Here is a 15,080-nt window from a genome sequence, read left to right on the forward strand (position 1 = left end):
AGATACCTGCCATCTTGAATTTCCTGTACTCAGTAAGAGAAAATTCCTGCCAGCTTGGAAAATTTTTTCATCTTGTCAAGCTTTGCACATAGTCTGGAGCAGGCTTGCAAGATCTAGGGAAAGGAGGAGCAGCGTTTGACTGTTGAACTCAGATTATCTCTTCTGCTCAGTGCTATTCTGGGTGCTGTGTAATACGCTGTATTCCAACACAGTTGTTTTGAATGTTACTCGTCTTCCTAGCCATCCCTTTACTGACTCTTTTGTTGTAAGAAATATAAACTGCTTGTTTTCACTCTCAGGGACCTCCATGCCTAATGGAACCATATTTGTGATCTCTCCCAATGTCCAGTGGTCGATAACCACTTCCCATCAGTCCATCACGACAGCAAACATTGCTCACTCATTACATTTTCAAGTCTATTTGTGCTTCCTCACAAGCTACCCTCACACTCTTGGAAGATCTCTTCATCTACACCCATCACTATATTTCCTTGATGTCTTTCAGTTCCCCATTAAAAGTCTTATTTGTCTGCAAAAACCTGATGATTACGTGTAGACTGCTGGCTGCTGTTCTCTTGTTGTTTCCTTCTAAGTTGCTATCAGTCTCTATCAGGCTGTCTTTCTTATTTTTTCATCACCTTTTGGGTGCAGAAAAAGGGGAATCAGGTCTTTTTTTTTTTCCTATGTTTATAAAACTCTATGACAGAATTACTAGAACGCTAGGCGGTATGCATGACAAGCACAATACGTGGCAATGTGGCACATGACTCCACAGAGCAAGTTAACCTTATGTATTCAAGTGCTCAGTTGTAGTAAATGAACAGAGCTTCTTCCAGCCAAATGCAACTCTGGCCCAGGGTATTTGCCTCCTAAGACTTTATTTTAATATGGGTCCAGATGATAGCAGTTTAAATAAAGTGCTGAGCTCATGTATTTTTTTCTTAATTTATAGTGGTGCTTAGGGGATATGCAGATATTTAAAAAGGGTAAAATCAATTAACTTGTGATCCAATTATTTGTGTTAGCCACTATGGGGCTTTATTTTAGAGCACTGGATCAGACTCTCCCAGTTAAGCTCTGTGCTTTGAGAATGTAAACCTTTCATTTTGAAATATGACGAAACTGTGGTTATCTTTTCTCTATTTTCTAACCTAATCCCTATTTTTGTCCTCTCATAGTTTTTACATTCCCTTCTTTACTTTTGTTTTTGAAAGGGACCCAGATAAATATAACAGATTTTTCTGAATACTAGGAAACTTATTCTATATATAAAGGTGGCTGAACAGGCAAAAGAGTTCACCTTCTCGATGATATACACTATATTTTTTCTGGGCCTCTCCATTTCACAGTAGATACTCGTCTTTCACTATAAAAAATCTGATTTATTAACTTCTCAGATTATAAATTTAGAGTAGACCTACGTGACGACTTCTGTGATTTGATCATTCTGCTTTTTTATCTGTCTAGAACAGGTTTTAGTTCCATGTTCCAGAGAGCTTCAAATACCCTCTGTGTTAATGTGGTCATTTTTAAAATGCTAAGAATGCTAGGGGTGAGTGTACCACTACGCTTGGAGCAGCCTTTGCCTGTAGATGTTGTCATTTCCTTGACCTGCAGGTGTCAGAAGGTCTGCACTTTTATGCCCCCAGCAAGTGTATGTGCCCTTTCTGCACTACTAACTCACTGCAACTGAAGCTACTGAGAGCCTTTCCTAAATAAGGAGAAAATAGGAATGTAGAAGAAAGCCAGCCCCAGCTGAGATATCCTTGAATTAGGTATCCTTAAACTGACATGCACTTTTTTTTTTGAACTAGCTGGCACATCATGGTAACCTTTTCCATCCTAGTCTGGCACTGGTGGGGTAAGGATAATAAATTTATCTCACTGGCTTCACAATGATGTATCTGAATAAAACAGCCAGATCTTTAAATATTTTACCCTAATAGGTCTTGCTGTTCTCAAAGTGATCCAGGGAGTATTGAATACTTAATTGAATAATTTCAAATGGATTAAGGAAAAGAATTTTCAGAGGGATCAATATGAATTAGGAGCAGATGCCAAGTCAAATCTAAGGGTTAGATTCTTTAGGATTAGGTTCCTTGAAGTCTAATCACATTTTTACATAGCTAAACAGGAATTGTTTGGTTCTGAACACGTGGGAAAAATTCTGGTCCTTATGGTTCTGATGTCTCATTTTATATGTGCTCAAACTGAGACAATATGAAATAATATAAAAACTATCCATCGGGCTAATTACTTATTTTCAATTTGAGTAAGAGCCGCCCGTGTGTGCTTTCCAGCAACAGCATTGTCATGGTTTAACCCCAGTCAGCAACTAAGCCCCACGCAGCCGCTCACTCCCCGCTGGTGGGACGGGGGAAACTTTCCAAAGAGTAAAAGTGACAAAACTCATGGGTTGAGATAAAGGGAAAGCAAAAGCCACGCACACAAGCAAAGCAAACCAAGGAATCCATTCCCTCCTCCCCACGGGCAGGGGGTGCTCAGCCATCCCCAGGGCAGCAGGGCTCCATCACGCCTAACGGTGACTTGGTGGGGTGGGGTGAGGAGCAGAAATGCCTTGACTCTGTGCAAGCCCTGCTCAGCAGGGACTGAAACACCCCTGTGTTATCAACACTGTTTCCAGCACAAATCAAAACCACAGCCCCACACTAGCTACTGTGAAGAAAATTAACTCTATCCCAGCCAAAACCTGCAGAAGCAAGAAGAAATGCCATCTTGGTAATCATTCCTCTGTTATTTCCAAGATTGATAATAGAGCTTTTCTTTTTATTTGTTTCAAAGCAAGTGAAAATATTGTTATATTATCATTTAGAGTTAATTAAACTGTAAATGAGCTTAATGATCTGTGTGAAACAAAGCTTAATCACAACCTGTTACATATTAAGTATCAAAATCAAAAGGATCTTTACATTCTTTGTTAAACATACCAAAGAAGATAGAAATAGCCAATCATTAATGTCATCCTTTTATAAAATCAAGTTTGAGGCTGGAAAGGTTGAACTGAACACATACACTTCAATTATACAGCTAAAGTGGAAAAGGGTTTGAAAACATAAGTCGTATCTTTGGAAGAAATGATAAAAAAAGGTACCCCAACACAGGAAAAGACATAGTCGTCTGCTCTGTATTTTACTATAAGGGAGTCCATTTTACTGTTTGTCCAGATTGTGAAACCTATATATTAATAAAATGCCACTTTCTGGGTTCAGTATTCTCACAAAATCTTCTGTAGTGTTATGACTTCATGTGGTCTATAGACAGAACAAAAGACATTTAGTCTATTCAGGTCTCGAAGCCCCTTGGGTGATTTTTTCCCTTGAGTGATATAGTGTCACTGCCCATGTAGCTTTTAAGAAGTGCACGTACAGCAAAACCTATTTCTGTCATTAAAGTTTGTAATTTTGGATTTTTGAAGGCTTAATCCCCAGAAACGCTAAGATTTCCTAATGACCTATAATGGTACTGCTGATGATCAGCACTTCTCAGGATTAGGCATGTTATCATTCTGGTTTATCCACCTATAAAGCAGGTATTATCTTATCACTCTTATATACAGTGCTTTTATCATGTCAGCCTCAAGTACTTGAAAGGTGAGGAGTATTATTAAGTCTGACCCTTACAAGTTTTTCCAATGATTTGTTTAATGTTTTTCCTACACAAATAAGAATGATGTTATGCGCTGTTTGTCTGGATAGTAAATTAGAGAGAATTTTCTCATAGGGCTTGGCTAGCTGAATAGTACAGGACTGCAACAAACTTCACAAGGTCATAAAAAATTCTTCCACTGAAAATAGAAAGTAACACTGACTTATTGTTATGCGGGCAAAGTGGTAGCATGAGGTCCAATTATTTTTCAGACTCTTAGAGCAACCCCTCCAAAAACCGATATGGGAAACTTCTTGTGAAAATGTTTCATGTATTGATAACAGTGTAGTGAAAAGTAATAAGGGGGTGTAACTTATGAAAATAATAGTCTGAAATGCAAAACTGGATTATTTTTAAATAATAGTACATTTGAGGGCAAGAATGGGCTATATGAGTCAGCCTCCTCTTGTGCTTGGCTGTGAGCACAGTTCCCTTTCTAATAGCATATGCCCCTATGTAACACTGTATGTATTTTCAGGAGTTGCTTTTCCGGTAATATGAGTCGAACTGTCGCCTTGTGATCAGAACCTTCCAAAGCTTCATTCCTGTCACGTTGCTACTTATCTGCTGTCTATTTAATGGAGAGCAGCTGTAAAATGTTACCTTATATTTTGAGTGAGAATATATTATTTAGAGCCTATAACATTCAGTTTCAGTCAAGGATTGCATCTTTCTCCTGTTGTGGTAAATAATTAATGGTGGCTTAGATACTTAGTGTGTGTGTGTGGTCATTAATTGAAAAGAGTAACAATTTCCTCTATGTTTTTTTTCTAGTTTCAAGCCACAGTAAAGGAGGGAGTCACAGGTGTAATAGTGAATTTAACTGTTGGTGACAAAGATGACCCAGCAACTGGAGCATGGAGAGCTGTCTACACCATTATTAATGGAAATCCAGGGCAAAGTTTTGAAATCCACACCAATCCCCAGACTAATGAAGGAATGCTTTCTGTTGTCAAAGTAAGAACAATTTGCTGTTGCACGGTATTATTACTGTAAGGTCCACCAACTGGATTTACTGCGTAAGAGACGGCACAGCAAGGATAAGTTCCTCAAAAATACATAGTTGGCTACCAGCCCTTGTCCAAACAATACGTATAACCCTTCTTCTGTCATGGTAACCTTACTTCTTTAGTCATAAGGAGATGCCTGTTGCTAACTCTATTGCCATTGGGCTTAAATCACAGCTGGTTTTGCAGTAAGCATCACCACTAGCAGTGGGACTTTACAAGACAGTTTTGTTTGTGACTGAGGGTTCAATTAGAACTCAAGGGCCACATTTTGTTCTCAGAGAACACAGGTGCAAATACCAGGGAAGTAAGGGATGGGGCTTCAGACTGAACTGGAGAGCCACCTTTGGTCCCACATTTCTGAAGTCTCATGAAATAATTTATTACCTGTCTTTGTATGAAGATAATCCTATATCCTGCAATTTTAAAAAAAAACAACAAACAGTCCTGGTTGCTGCCTGTACCAGAATTTTCTCTGCTTGACTTCAGAAACGTATTTTCAATTCTAAAGACAAATGGAATGTTTTTCCATGGCGGTGCTTTTGATTTCAAGGTAGGAGTTGAGTAAATAGCTTTATCTTACTTATCATAAGTAGCTATTAAGTATGAGTCTGAGTTGTTTGCTATATGTTTAGATCATAAAGAAGCATGTACATATGAGAATTAAATCATAGCTATGAGGTATGGCAAAAATGTACATGCTCTTGGATAGAGGGACATCTCCATCTTTCATTAAATCCATTAAGTTCATTATCTTCAATGCACTTTACAGCTACTCTTGTGTCTAATGCTAAACTCCGACCAAGTACCAGATGTGATGAATGCTGTTGTTGCTTTCTGGCTAATTCTGTCTTCTGCAAGTTTGCAGTGGGGTACAAAGAAAAAGCATTAAATACTGTCTTTGCACCTTGCGCTCTGATTTGGATATGTTTTACAGCCTTTAGACTATGAGATTTCGGCATTTCACACGTTGCTGATTAAAGTAGAAAACGAAGACCCGCTGATTCCAGACATAGCCTATGGCCCCAGTTCCACGGCAACGGTTCAGATCACTGTTGAGGATGTGAATGAAGGCCCAGTTTTCCACCCAAACCCAATGACAGTAACAAAGCAAGAGAACATCCCTGTTGGCAGTATTGTGTTAACGGTAAACGCCACCGATCCAGACACTTTGCAACATCAGACTATCAGGTGAGTGCAGCACCCTCTAATTTTCATCCATCAGAAAGTGTGTCTTTTGTGCCTGAGAATTTGCCTGCCAGTACAGAATTAAATTAAAGCTGTTTGAGCTCTAGATAATAAGTGGCGCTTTTTTTCCTACAATGAAGAGATTCAGTATGATAAAAATAAGGAACTGCATTAGGTGGGGGACAATAGTTTTCCAGGCTATGAGATTACTGCAGTAGAACAATTGAGTGTCACAAGAAAAAGACATAGCTTTTTGTTTTGAAATAACCTTTAACCAGCTTGTTTATTCTTCTTCCTTCATGAGAGCCAGAGAAAACATGTAAAAATTGAAAGTGGGGCCAGAATTAATGTCTGTTTTACATATGGATTAAGTCAGTTTACAATCATTATAATGTCCCTCAGTGAAATAATCACCATCCATGTTCAAGGGCTAAGAAAATATTTCCCAGCGAAAGGCTGAAGCTAAGGTAAGCTAAGATTAGGCCTTGCCCAGAGAGATGAAGGTAAATTATTATTTCTGTGCTGTGATAATGTAATCCCACACACGTGCCATGTTGCAAGGAGCAAACCTAGGTATTAAGTGGTGCTGCCACCTTATATTTTGATTCACCTGGTCTGGTCTTCTGATTTTAGATTTGTTGAAATATGTAAGGTCAAGTGCTTTTTTTCTTTAATACTAACTTGACTTTCCAGGCAGCTTTTCTCAGCATTTGAGAATTGCCAGTTAGGCACTAAACCCAAAACCTACATCTGTGTTTAATTTTTCATTCTTACTTGTGAGTCTAATTTCCCTTAGATACCAATGTATATAAAAGGGCATAAACATCTTGGTGAGAATTACTTCAAAGCTTTGCTTGAACAACGTGCACTGTCAATCTGTACTACGGAGGTAGATTTTTATACTATCACAGAATTATTTAGCAGTGTTGTGCACCTCTTAAAGAAGGTCTGACATATGTACTGTTCCATAAAAAGAGAAAGCTACGGATCTTGAAGATGTTCTCTGCCAATAACAAATGTTAGTAAGCATGCCATTGCAAAGGGCCGCACTGACGGCCTTAGATTCAAATGATGAGAAGGTGAATTTAAGCAGGTGAGTACACTCATCTCCAAGGAAGGTGGCAAAAGGCAAGGCAGGTACAGGTAATTAAAAGTTTCAATTCTCTGCATCATCTCAGAAATACCTAGCTAATGGAGTATGAATAATTCAGGTTTTGTCTATCAAAAATGCCTTTGAGTTCTGCCATTGAAATATCACTTTAGCTGAAGGATGATTCTTAGCATATGTCATTCCTCTTGTTTTCTAAATTTATTTGTTTACAGAATGCATTTTTATTCTTAGTTTTAGTTTTTGCTTCTAGGATTCCTTATTTCATTCACTGTGGTCACATAGATTTGTCTATGGATGGAAAAACTATGGAATTTCTATTGCTTGTCAGATATAGCAACATGACCCTCAGCAGCGTTACTCAGACCTGGTCTGTGTAGGGAAAACACGTTTATTCCCTTTGGGGTTGGGACTGAGTTTAAGTGCGTAATTATTGAAGTTCTCCATAACTTTACGTATTTTCATGGGAGATAAGAGAAGTCATATTAATTATTGTAACAGTTGGTTTTGAGATGCTAAAAGAGAAAAGCCAAGAAAATAAAAGGATTTGGTTATCAAGACCAAAAATCTTCCTTTTGACCTACTGATTTTTCTGAATTTCTCCTAACTACATTGGGACTGAAATTATAGGACATATCAATGAGTCACTGAAAACTTGAAGTTAATTTTAAGTATAGTGTGTAACCAGCTAAGTAACAAAACCACATTTTGCAGTCCACCACATCTCACAACTGGCTGCAAAGGAACTCAAATCCTGACTATAGCTCATAATCTGTAAGTTAGAAGAAAATCATGGAAGTGTAATGGGAATCTGTGAAACAGCGGAATGATTCAGGAAAGGCTAATTTTACTACTGGCACATCCTCCTTTTGCTAAAATAACAGAAAAGCATAAAATAGCATTTTTAAAAGATGCTTTTAACACTGACAGGTATTACTGAAACACATAACTACTAGCCGTGAAAAAAGAAGACTGTAGTACACAAGAACAGCATCTGCAATTAAGAATAGTGTAAAATTGCACGTGTAAAGGCCAAAGCTACTCACTAGTTTGGGTCTGGCAGAAATTTTTTCTTATAAGTTCCTACAGGCAGGTGTGTGTCTAGAGTTTGGGCATACTAAACTACATGGTTCTCAGACTGTGCTGCTGTAAGTCGTATCATCAGAGTCCTTACTATGGTTATACTGGTAAAATAAAGGCCAAGCAGGAACAATACAGACTCTCAGATGAGATATTACTCTAAATGCTGATGACCACGAGCAAGCAATAGTTTGTGTCTGCAAGAAGCAATGAATACCAGATTTATATTTTGTGCTGTGTGAACAATGTACATCACCCCCAACAAGGTATATATCTGTTCAAAACGTACAGATGGATACAAAGAGAAGAACAACAGAGAATTAGTAATGTTACTTTTTTTCTGTTTTCAACTTATAACAACTGAGCTATGTCTAACTGCAGGGAGGTTTTTAGTTAGTTTTCTATATAAAGCTTGTAGGAGGGGCCGATGATTATTTGTAATCAAGAAATGTAGTTACTCTACTAGATATAACATCATAAATGCATCTCAAGAACCATGAATAGCTTATAGAAACCATTTGTGCCATTGTCCACATCTAGATTGAATTTATTCTTTGAACATGGCATATCTGAATCAGATTCAAATTACTTATCTCTTTGAAAAACGTGGCTTACTTTGTAAAAATTCCTAAAGACAGCTGTACTTTTGAAGCAATTTTCTTTCTTATTCTTCAGCTTGAAGTGTTTTTGCAGACTGAGAATTTCATTTAAAAGCTCAAACAAGCTGGGAAAAATGTATTACACTGGAAAAACATGACTCCAAGTATTTGTAAAACTCAAAAGCATGTACCTTGAGGTCTAGCTATTTGTCTGCACATGATTAGTAGTGAACTTTCACGGTGTCAGCTCTTCTCTGATCTACTGATGTTAACATTTCACAGAAACTCAAGGCAGAGGTAGAAACATTATCCTGGAAACAAGAACCACATGCTCATATTGACCAGCTAAATAATGCAGGCATCAAGTTTAATCTTACTCTAAATTATACCTTTTTCAAACTAGATTAACACTGACTTTCACAGCTATGCCCAGTTCTATGATTTTTTATGAAAAGTCTGCAATGAGTATAGTAAGCTTTGGACTATGGACGTTGTAGAAAGGAAGGAGCGACATAAATAGTGGGTTGTCCTGAGCACAAACTTTTGGGTGGAAAGCAGTGTTTGCTCCGCTGCCATCACTCTCAGAAAGAAAAGGAACCTGTTCAAGTTGGATCATGTTTCTTAGATTCATTAACCTATTTTTTTTTAAGTGTTTAATTCCCTCTACAGTTTTCCACTTTTTTGAGTTAAAAAATTAAAGAAATCCAGCAGGCCCCATTTTAATTATAACCCAACAATTTGTTAATAGAACAGTAATGAAGTTTCTGAAATTTGATTTCTTAATCAGGGATCATTGTTATTTTTGTGCCAGATTTAAGAGTTTAATTTGGGGTGTTTCTTCCCAACCTCTGAAATTTTAATCAGAAGTTTCAAGTGCACATGTCAATGAGAAGTTAAAGGCCAAATTTAATAACATTTTCTACCTTGGGAAATTAAAAGAAGAGCCTTACTCTCTGAAATCCATTATTAACAGTAGATCTTAATTAAACACCGTTACGGTCCTCAATATTTTGTCTGTGTGAAGAGATTGGTTTCAGTATTTTTGCCTTTTTTGGATTCAACAAGTCCAGGACATTCAATAGTTAGACTTTTAACTATGTGTAAATAAGTTGTTTACTGCAGTGTATCTGTCATTTTTAATTAAAGTGTCGTTGTTCTCTGGTTTCATGGTTTATCATGGCAATGTCTTTTTATTATCTACTACGCTTTTGGATTTTAAATTATTTATGTAAATATATTATTGCAGTATTTATTCTCAGCAAGCAATGTGACTCCATGCTTCAGAAATATCTTCACAAGAAAGGTTTATTATGGCTCTAAAGCGTATCTGATTCATTAAATAGAATTAAAAGGCATTATTTGAAGCTGGAGAACTTAGAAATGGAACCCATACTGCACTGAGTTTCATGGGAACATGAAAGACTGCCAAAAATATCTGAAGCAATGTATGTAAATAGATATATATTTGTGTGTGTGTGTAATTTTCTTAACTGCACCTGAATCCAGCTGACCCCTCATAATATAAGTGGCTTCTGGAAGCATAGGTACATCATCTTAGTGGTGAAGTCTCAACTGTTGTAATTTGAAAGTGAATTTTTTGCTTGGAAGCTGACACACTTTTAATTGATTTTGGTCTCCTCATATCACCATACCATTAATTTAGTGGAATTACACAAAAATGAAACCAGTAAATCTCCATTTGTTTGAGATTAGTAATTTCAGAGTAGAACTGCCTGTGATGGATCCAGCTACCCAGGTGCCTGTTAACCTGCAGCCTGGACGTTTGACTGCCATAGCACTGCCATCATATGGGCTGTGTGTCTGATACTTCTGCTAGTCTGTAAATGGGAGCAAAGTCATATTTGTTACTGTCATCATTTCCAAATAACAGCTACTGGTCTATCTGAAAGGTGGCTAGACTCTGTTTCTCTTTACATAAAGTGCATTTTTCTCTACTGCAAACTAAGTGTATATATTAATGAGGCTTCATCCTTGAGCATCAGGCCATGGGGAAGATAAGGCTGAGCCTAACAGACGATGAATGAAAAGCGGTCATGATTGTTTATTTGTCGTTTCACCAAGAGCCACTGGACAATGGACTGGCCATTAACTTTGGGAACAGGAACTTCTGCTCCTGCGCCACATTTTGCTTTAGATTACATCATCATAATTTGAGGTTGGTGACTATGAAGTTGGTGAAAGTCAGTGGAATTGTTCCAAACCCTTATTGGTGGCAACCACGATCTGCACACTCTTTGTCAAAAAAAAAGATTGCCTAAAATAATGTAAAACAGTGCTGAAACTACACTGAAGTGGGATTTCTTGTTCAGTGAATTTCTTCCAAGTCTCAAATACTTGAGCGAACTAAGGAGTTCACTGGAAAAAACAAGTTTACTTCTGTTACTTCTCTTTGCTGCCAATCACCACCCTACGTGTCATGAATATATAAGCCATGAATTGCAAAGACAATTCAAAAAGCCTTTTTCATGTCTCCTGCCAGGAATTTTTCAGAGATCCTCAGCCCCCTCTGAAAAAGGATGGGGCTTCAAACCACATTCCAAACAAACACTTAAGGGATCAATTTTGCATACTTTGTTGCACATCAAGCCTTTTTAAAGCACTTTTGTTGCAGGTGGAGGTCAATAAACTTGCTTTTTGGGATACACTACAATCACTTACAGAAGGACTATAAAATGAGAAGGGGATAGAAAGGATTAAAGACCGAATGCTTATGAAGTAACCCACTTAGTCATTGTTAAATATGTCTCCTAGAGTTTGAAGGACTTGTCTTTGATTCCTAACAACAGGAGATTTGTTTTCCTTGTGCAGGCAGAAGAATAGTTCTATTGTTATAAATGAATGGCTGAGCCATGCTCTCAGCATGCAGCACCAGAGTTTTTCACTGTAAGTTACACCCAAGAGCATGTCAAGTTGGCTCTGCAGTTTTATTTATGGCCTGCCTGAACCCAGCCATTGGGAATTTGTAGTGCATCTCTAGATCTGAAGTTGCTGTATTGGACAGTGCAAATTGTTTTTCTTTTCCTTTCTGTTTTTTAAGTTAGACGGAAAGCCAGGCAGAGAGGGAATCTGCTTGAAACAAAAAGTTTTTCTTCTTCTGTCTTTCCTGCAAAATTCTGAAACACAGAAACACTAACTCTATAGAGCTGCATGTATTGGGTATTCGGCAAGCAATGCCGGAAAAGGAGAGATCCCATCACTTCTGAAAGAACGAACTTGGCCAATTCCCTCAGGCGACACAACTACCACCTATAAATGCAGGTACTCACTAGTCAACCGTTAGCTCAACAGTATTTACACAACAGTCTTTTTACTGAAACTGTTTGTTGAATGTGTTGATACTATATGTGTAGGTAATCACTGTGAGAGATAGATAGAGATATATATGTTACTACCATAATAATATCTGAAGGGAAAAATTAATGAAAAAATGCATTGCCTTTTGTTGTTGTTGTTGTTTGACCAAACTGACTACCACTTTTTGTTTACGGAACAAAGTAAACAAACACCTCTTTCTCCGTACAGCAAACTCTTTAGGCCTGTAGCAAGGTGGGAAAGAAGCAAAACTGTTTCTGGAGCGGCACTGTTCCTCCTTTATTCTCCTCTCCTTCCCATGAGCACACCGATGTAGCTCTGGAAGGGTGATAATTGGTTAAAAGTAAAATCAGGCCCCATTTTTCCTGTTCAGAAGATGACTTGTAGCTGGCTAGCACTGTGCGGATAGGTCACTGAGTCTGAATTAACAGGGAGGAAGCAGCTGGTTTAAAAAAAAAAAAAAAAGTTGCTGGTAGAAACTACTGAGGTGAGACTGAAGAGAATAAATGACGAGTAAAATCCCAGTGCCGAGAGAATTAAAACATCTGCCACATCTGGAAACCGTGTCCTATAAAAGCTGTGGACAGCATCTAATACTGACCATTTAGGAAAGCCACTTTCAACTCTTGTCTGCTTCAATATCAGAGCTATACTATTACAGGACCTTCTTTTCCTCAAGGTATTGAACAGATATTGATAGCCTCCTTCCCAAAGTCTGTTATTCAGACCTTTTATTACTCATAGGCATTCCCTGGCTTGTTTAATTTACAGCCAACCTGCCAGCATTTCCTTTTTAGCACCTTGGAAAGTCCCTAGGAGTCCCTGATTTCTCAGCTGCTTTTAGTGTTTCTCCTAGTGGTGAACACCTCTAAGTCTCCCCCATTGCTTCTTTTTGCCCTCTTCTTACTCATATTCTCTGTCTCTGTCTTGGGGCAGATGTTAGGCCTCTTCTCTCCTTGTCTGCTTTTGTATATCTTAATTTTTAGTGCTTAAGGACAATCCCACTAGTGTTGGTCAGTCCCAGCTGGTGCTAAGCTTTGGAATGCCAGCTTTTACCTTTCAGGGAGGTGGGAAAAATCCCATGCTTACTTTGTCGTATCTATGTTAACATCTTATCTTACTGCTTGGCTCTTCCTAGCAGTTGCCAAGGTTTTGGGGGAAAATTAATGTATATAAAAAGGTTGCTATAGCACCTATTTTTATCTTACTTTCTAATAATAGAAAAGGAGGGAGAACAGAGCACATATTTTCATCCAGACTGAACAAGGCTTTTCTGCTGAAGAACAGTGTCCCTTTCCTAAGGAAGAAAAAAAAAAATCCCTCTTTCTTTGGTTAGTCCCTGAAATAGTAGAAGTGCCTGAATTAAATTATTAAAGACTACCTAAAGCAAGGGTTCCAGGAATTCTCAGTCCAGTAATTCATAGTTTTGCAAAGAACCCAGCTGCCTGGAGCCAGACTCTATCATTCCTGACAATACTTGTCAGAAGAGCATATTCCTAAAATTTTCAATCCACTCTAATCTGTTGGCATAAATCATACTTAACTTGTTGATATTGAAGCTATAGATTATAGAATTGAGAATCTGTGTTTTCATGTAATCAAATAAGCCATAGAAACCTATTTTGACTTCCCTTGATATTACCTTAAGAGTCCCAAATTCTTGATTAATAAGGATGAATGTAGCATTTAAGGGGAGTTTAATTAGACCCTCTGTCTTTATTCTGCATGACAATATTATGCCACATTACGATTTCAACCATGTCAGCACTCAGAATGAATGGCTGTGAACTGTGAAATTATAGGACACATTTTTCATGTCACGGACTAAACAATATTGCAGATCTTCTTGAGAAATATAACAATAGGATATATCAGTCACAAGTTATGCTTGCAGTGGAAGTCAGATCTTGACAATAACTCACTTTGTCATTACTGTTCTCTTCTGGTTTCAGAAAAGGCAGGATTTTGCCTCTGGAAGAAGTAAAGAGTATCTTGATTATAACAAGTTGGCTATCAAGTTTGAGGACAGTGTGTGAGGAAGAAAGTTGACAGGGGAGGAAGTGGTATGAATTTCTGTTAGTATTTTAAAGCCATTGGATTCTTGAGTCCCAGTCAGCCAAGTTAGATTATGCATGCACGTCTGTATGTAGTTACAACTTTCAGTGGTGCTTTGACAGAAATTTATTTGGACCAGTAATGTGTAAGGTGGTAGTTCCAGTGACCAGCATTATTTCATATGAAGGCAAAAGCTGGAAAACCAAGCACTCCAATAAAAGTTCTCCAGGAAGACTGGTAATGCATCTAGGCAGATGACAGAATCCTGTCACCAAGTGGAAATATATAATTAAGCCATTCATGTTCTTCTTGTGGAGTTCAGCACTTCTGTCTTTGAAGCAGGTATAGATCTCAGATGACACCAGAGCAGGTGTTGTCTGGCATTCATGTCCTGATTGGAAAAGGGAAGCGCTGTAATTCTTCCCTAGTTTTTTGCCCTGATGTGAAGATATGAGGTGCCAATGTTCTGTCTATATTTCATTAATTTGCCATCCCCAGAATAAGGACAGAATAAAGCATGGGCACACTCAGTTCAGTGGCAAAATTCCCACTGAATCTGGTGTAGGATTTCATCTCAGAGCAGAAGCTTTCCCAAATACACGGAACTTCTGTTGTATGTTTACAGCCATTGCTCAAGCACAAGTCATCCCTAGTCTGTGCATTTCAAGGCATAAAGAACCCCATCTTCCTTCAGACCCACAGACAGTTATTCTCGGCGTGGAATTTAAGTTCAGTGAGGAAATTGTCAGAAGGTTTAAACACTCATTTCCACTAAATGGACCTCTGCAATGTTACTGTAAGAGGAAAAAAAGTCTTGTAGAGTTAAATTGAAATTTTTCTATTAACTTAGTAATAAGGATGCCAATTCCTGTAAAATAGTTTCTGAGTAAGAGTAAGATTATGCACTTTGTTAAGCAGCAGTAAGGCTGCAGATTAATCCTTGGTTCAAATGTGAATTGCTAGGGACTGACTTCTTCCTAACTTTATGGCCACTCTGCTCTAGATGAATATGCCTACAGAGGCATGCATGCTGACTCGACATAG

At 38.0% G+C, this 15,080-nt stretch overlaps 1 protein-coding gene across 2 annotated transcripts in view; it reads left to right on the plus strand.

Moving 5' to 3' along the window:
• The window catches only part of CDH13 (cadherin 13), a 514,885-nt gene that overhangs the window by 448,336 nt on the left and 51,469 nt on the right, over positions 1-15,080 (plus strand). For both annotated transcript variants that reach the window (XM_064459660.1, XM_064459659.1), the window contains exons 9-10: positions 4,441-4,623; positions 5,611-5,864. In XM_064459660.1, coding sequence (XP_064315730.1) covers positions 4,441-4,623; positions 5,611-5,864 — 437 coding nt within the window. The remainder of the gene's footprint in view (positions 1-4,440; positions 4,624-5,610; positions 5,865-15,080) is intronic.

This window comes from Phalacrocorax carbo, chromosome 8, assembly GCF_963921805.1.
Source record: "Phalacrocorax carbo chromosome 8, bPhaCar2.1, whole genome shotgun sequence".
Classification (NCBI taxonomy): domain Eukaryota; kingdom Metazoa; phylum Chordata; class Aves; order Suliformes; family Phalacrocoracidae; genus Phalacrocorax; species Phalacrocorax carbo.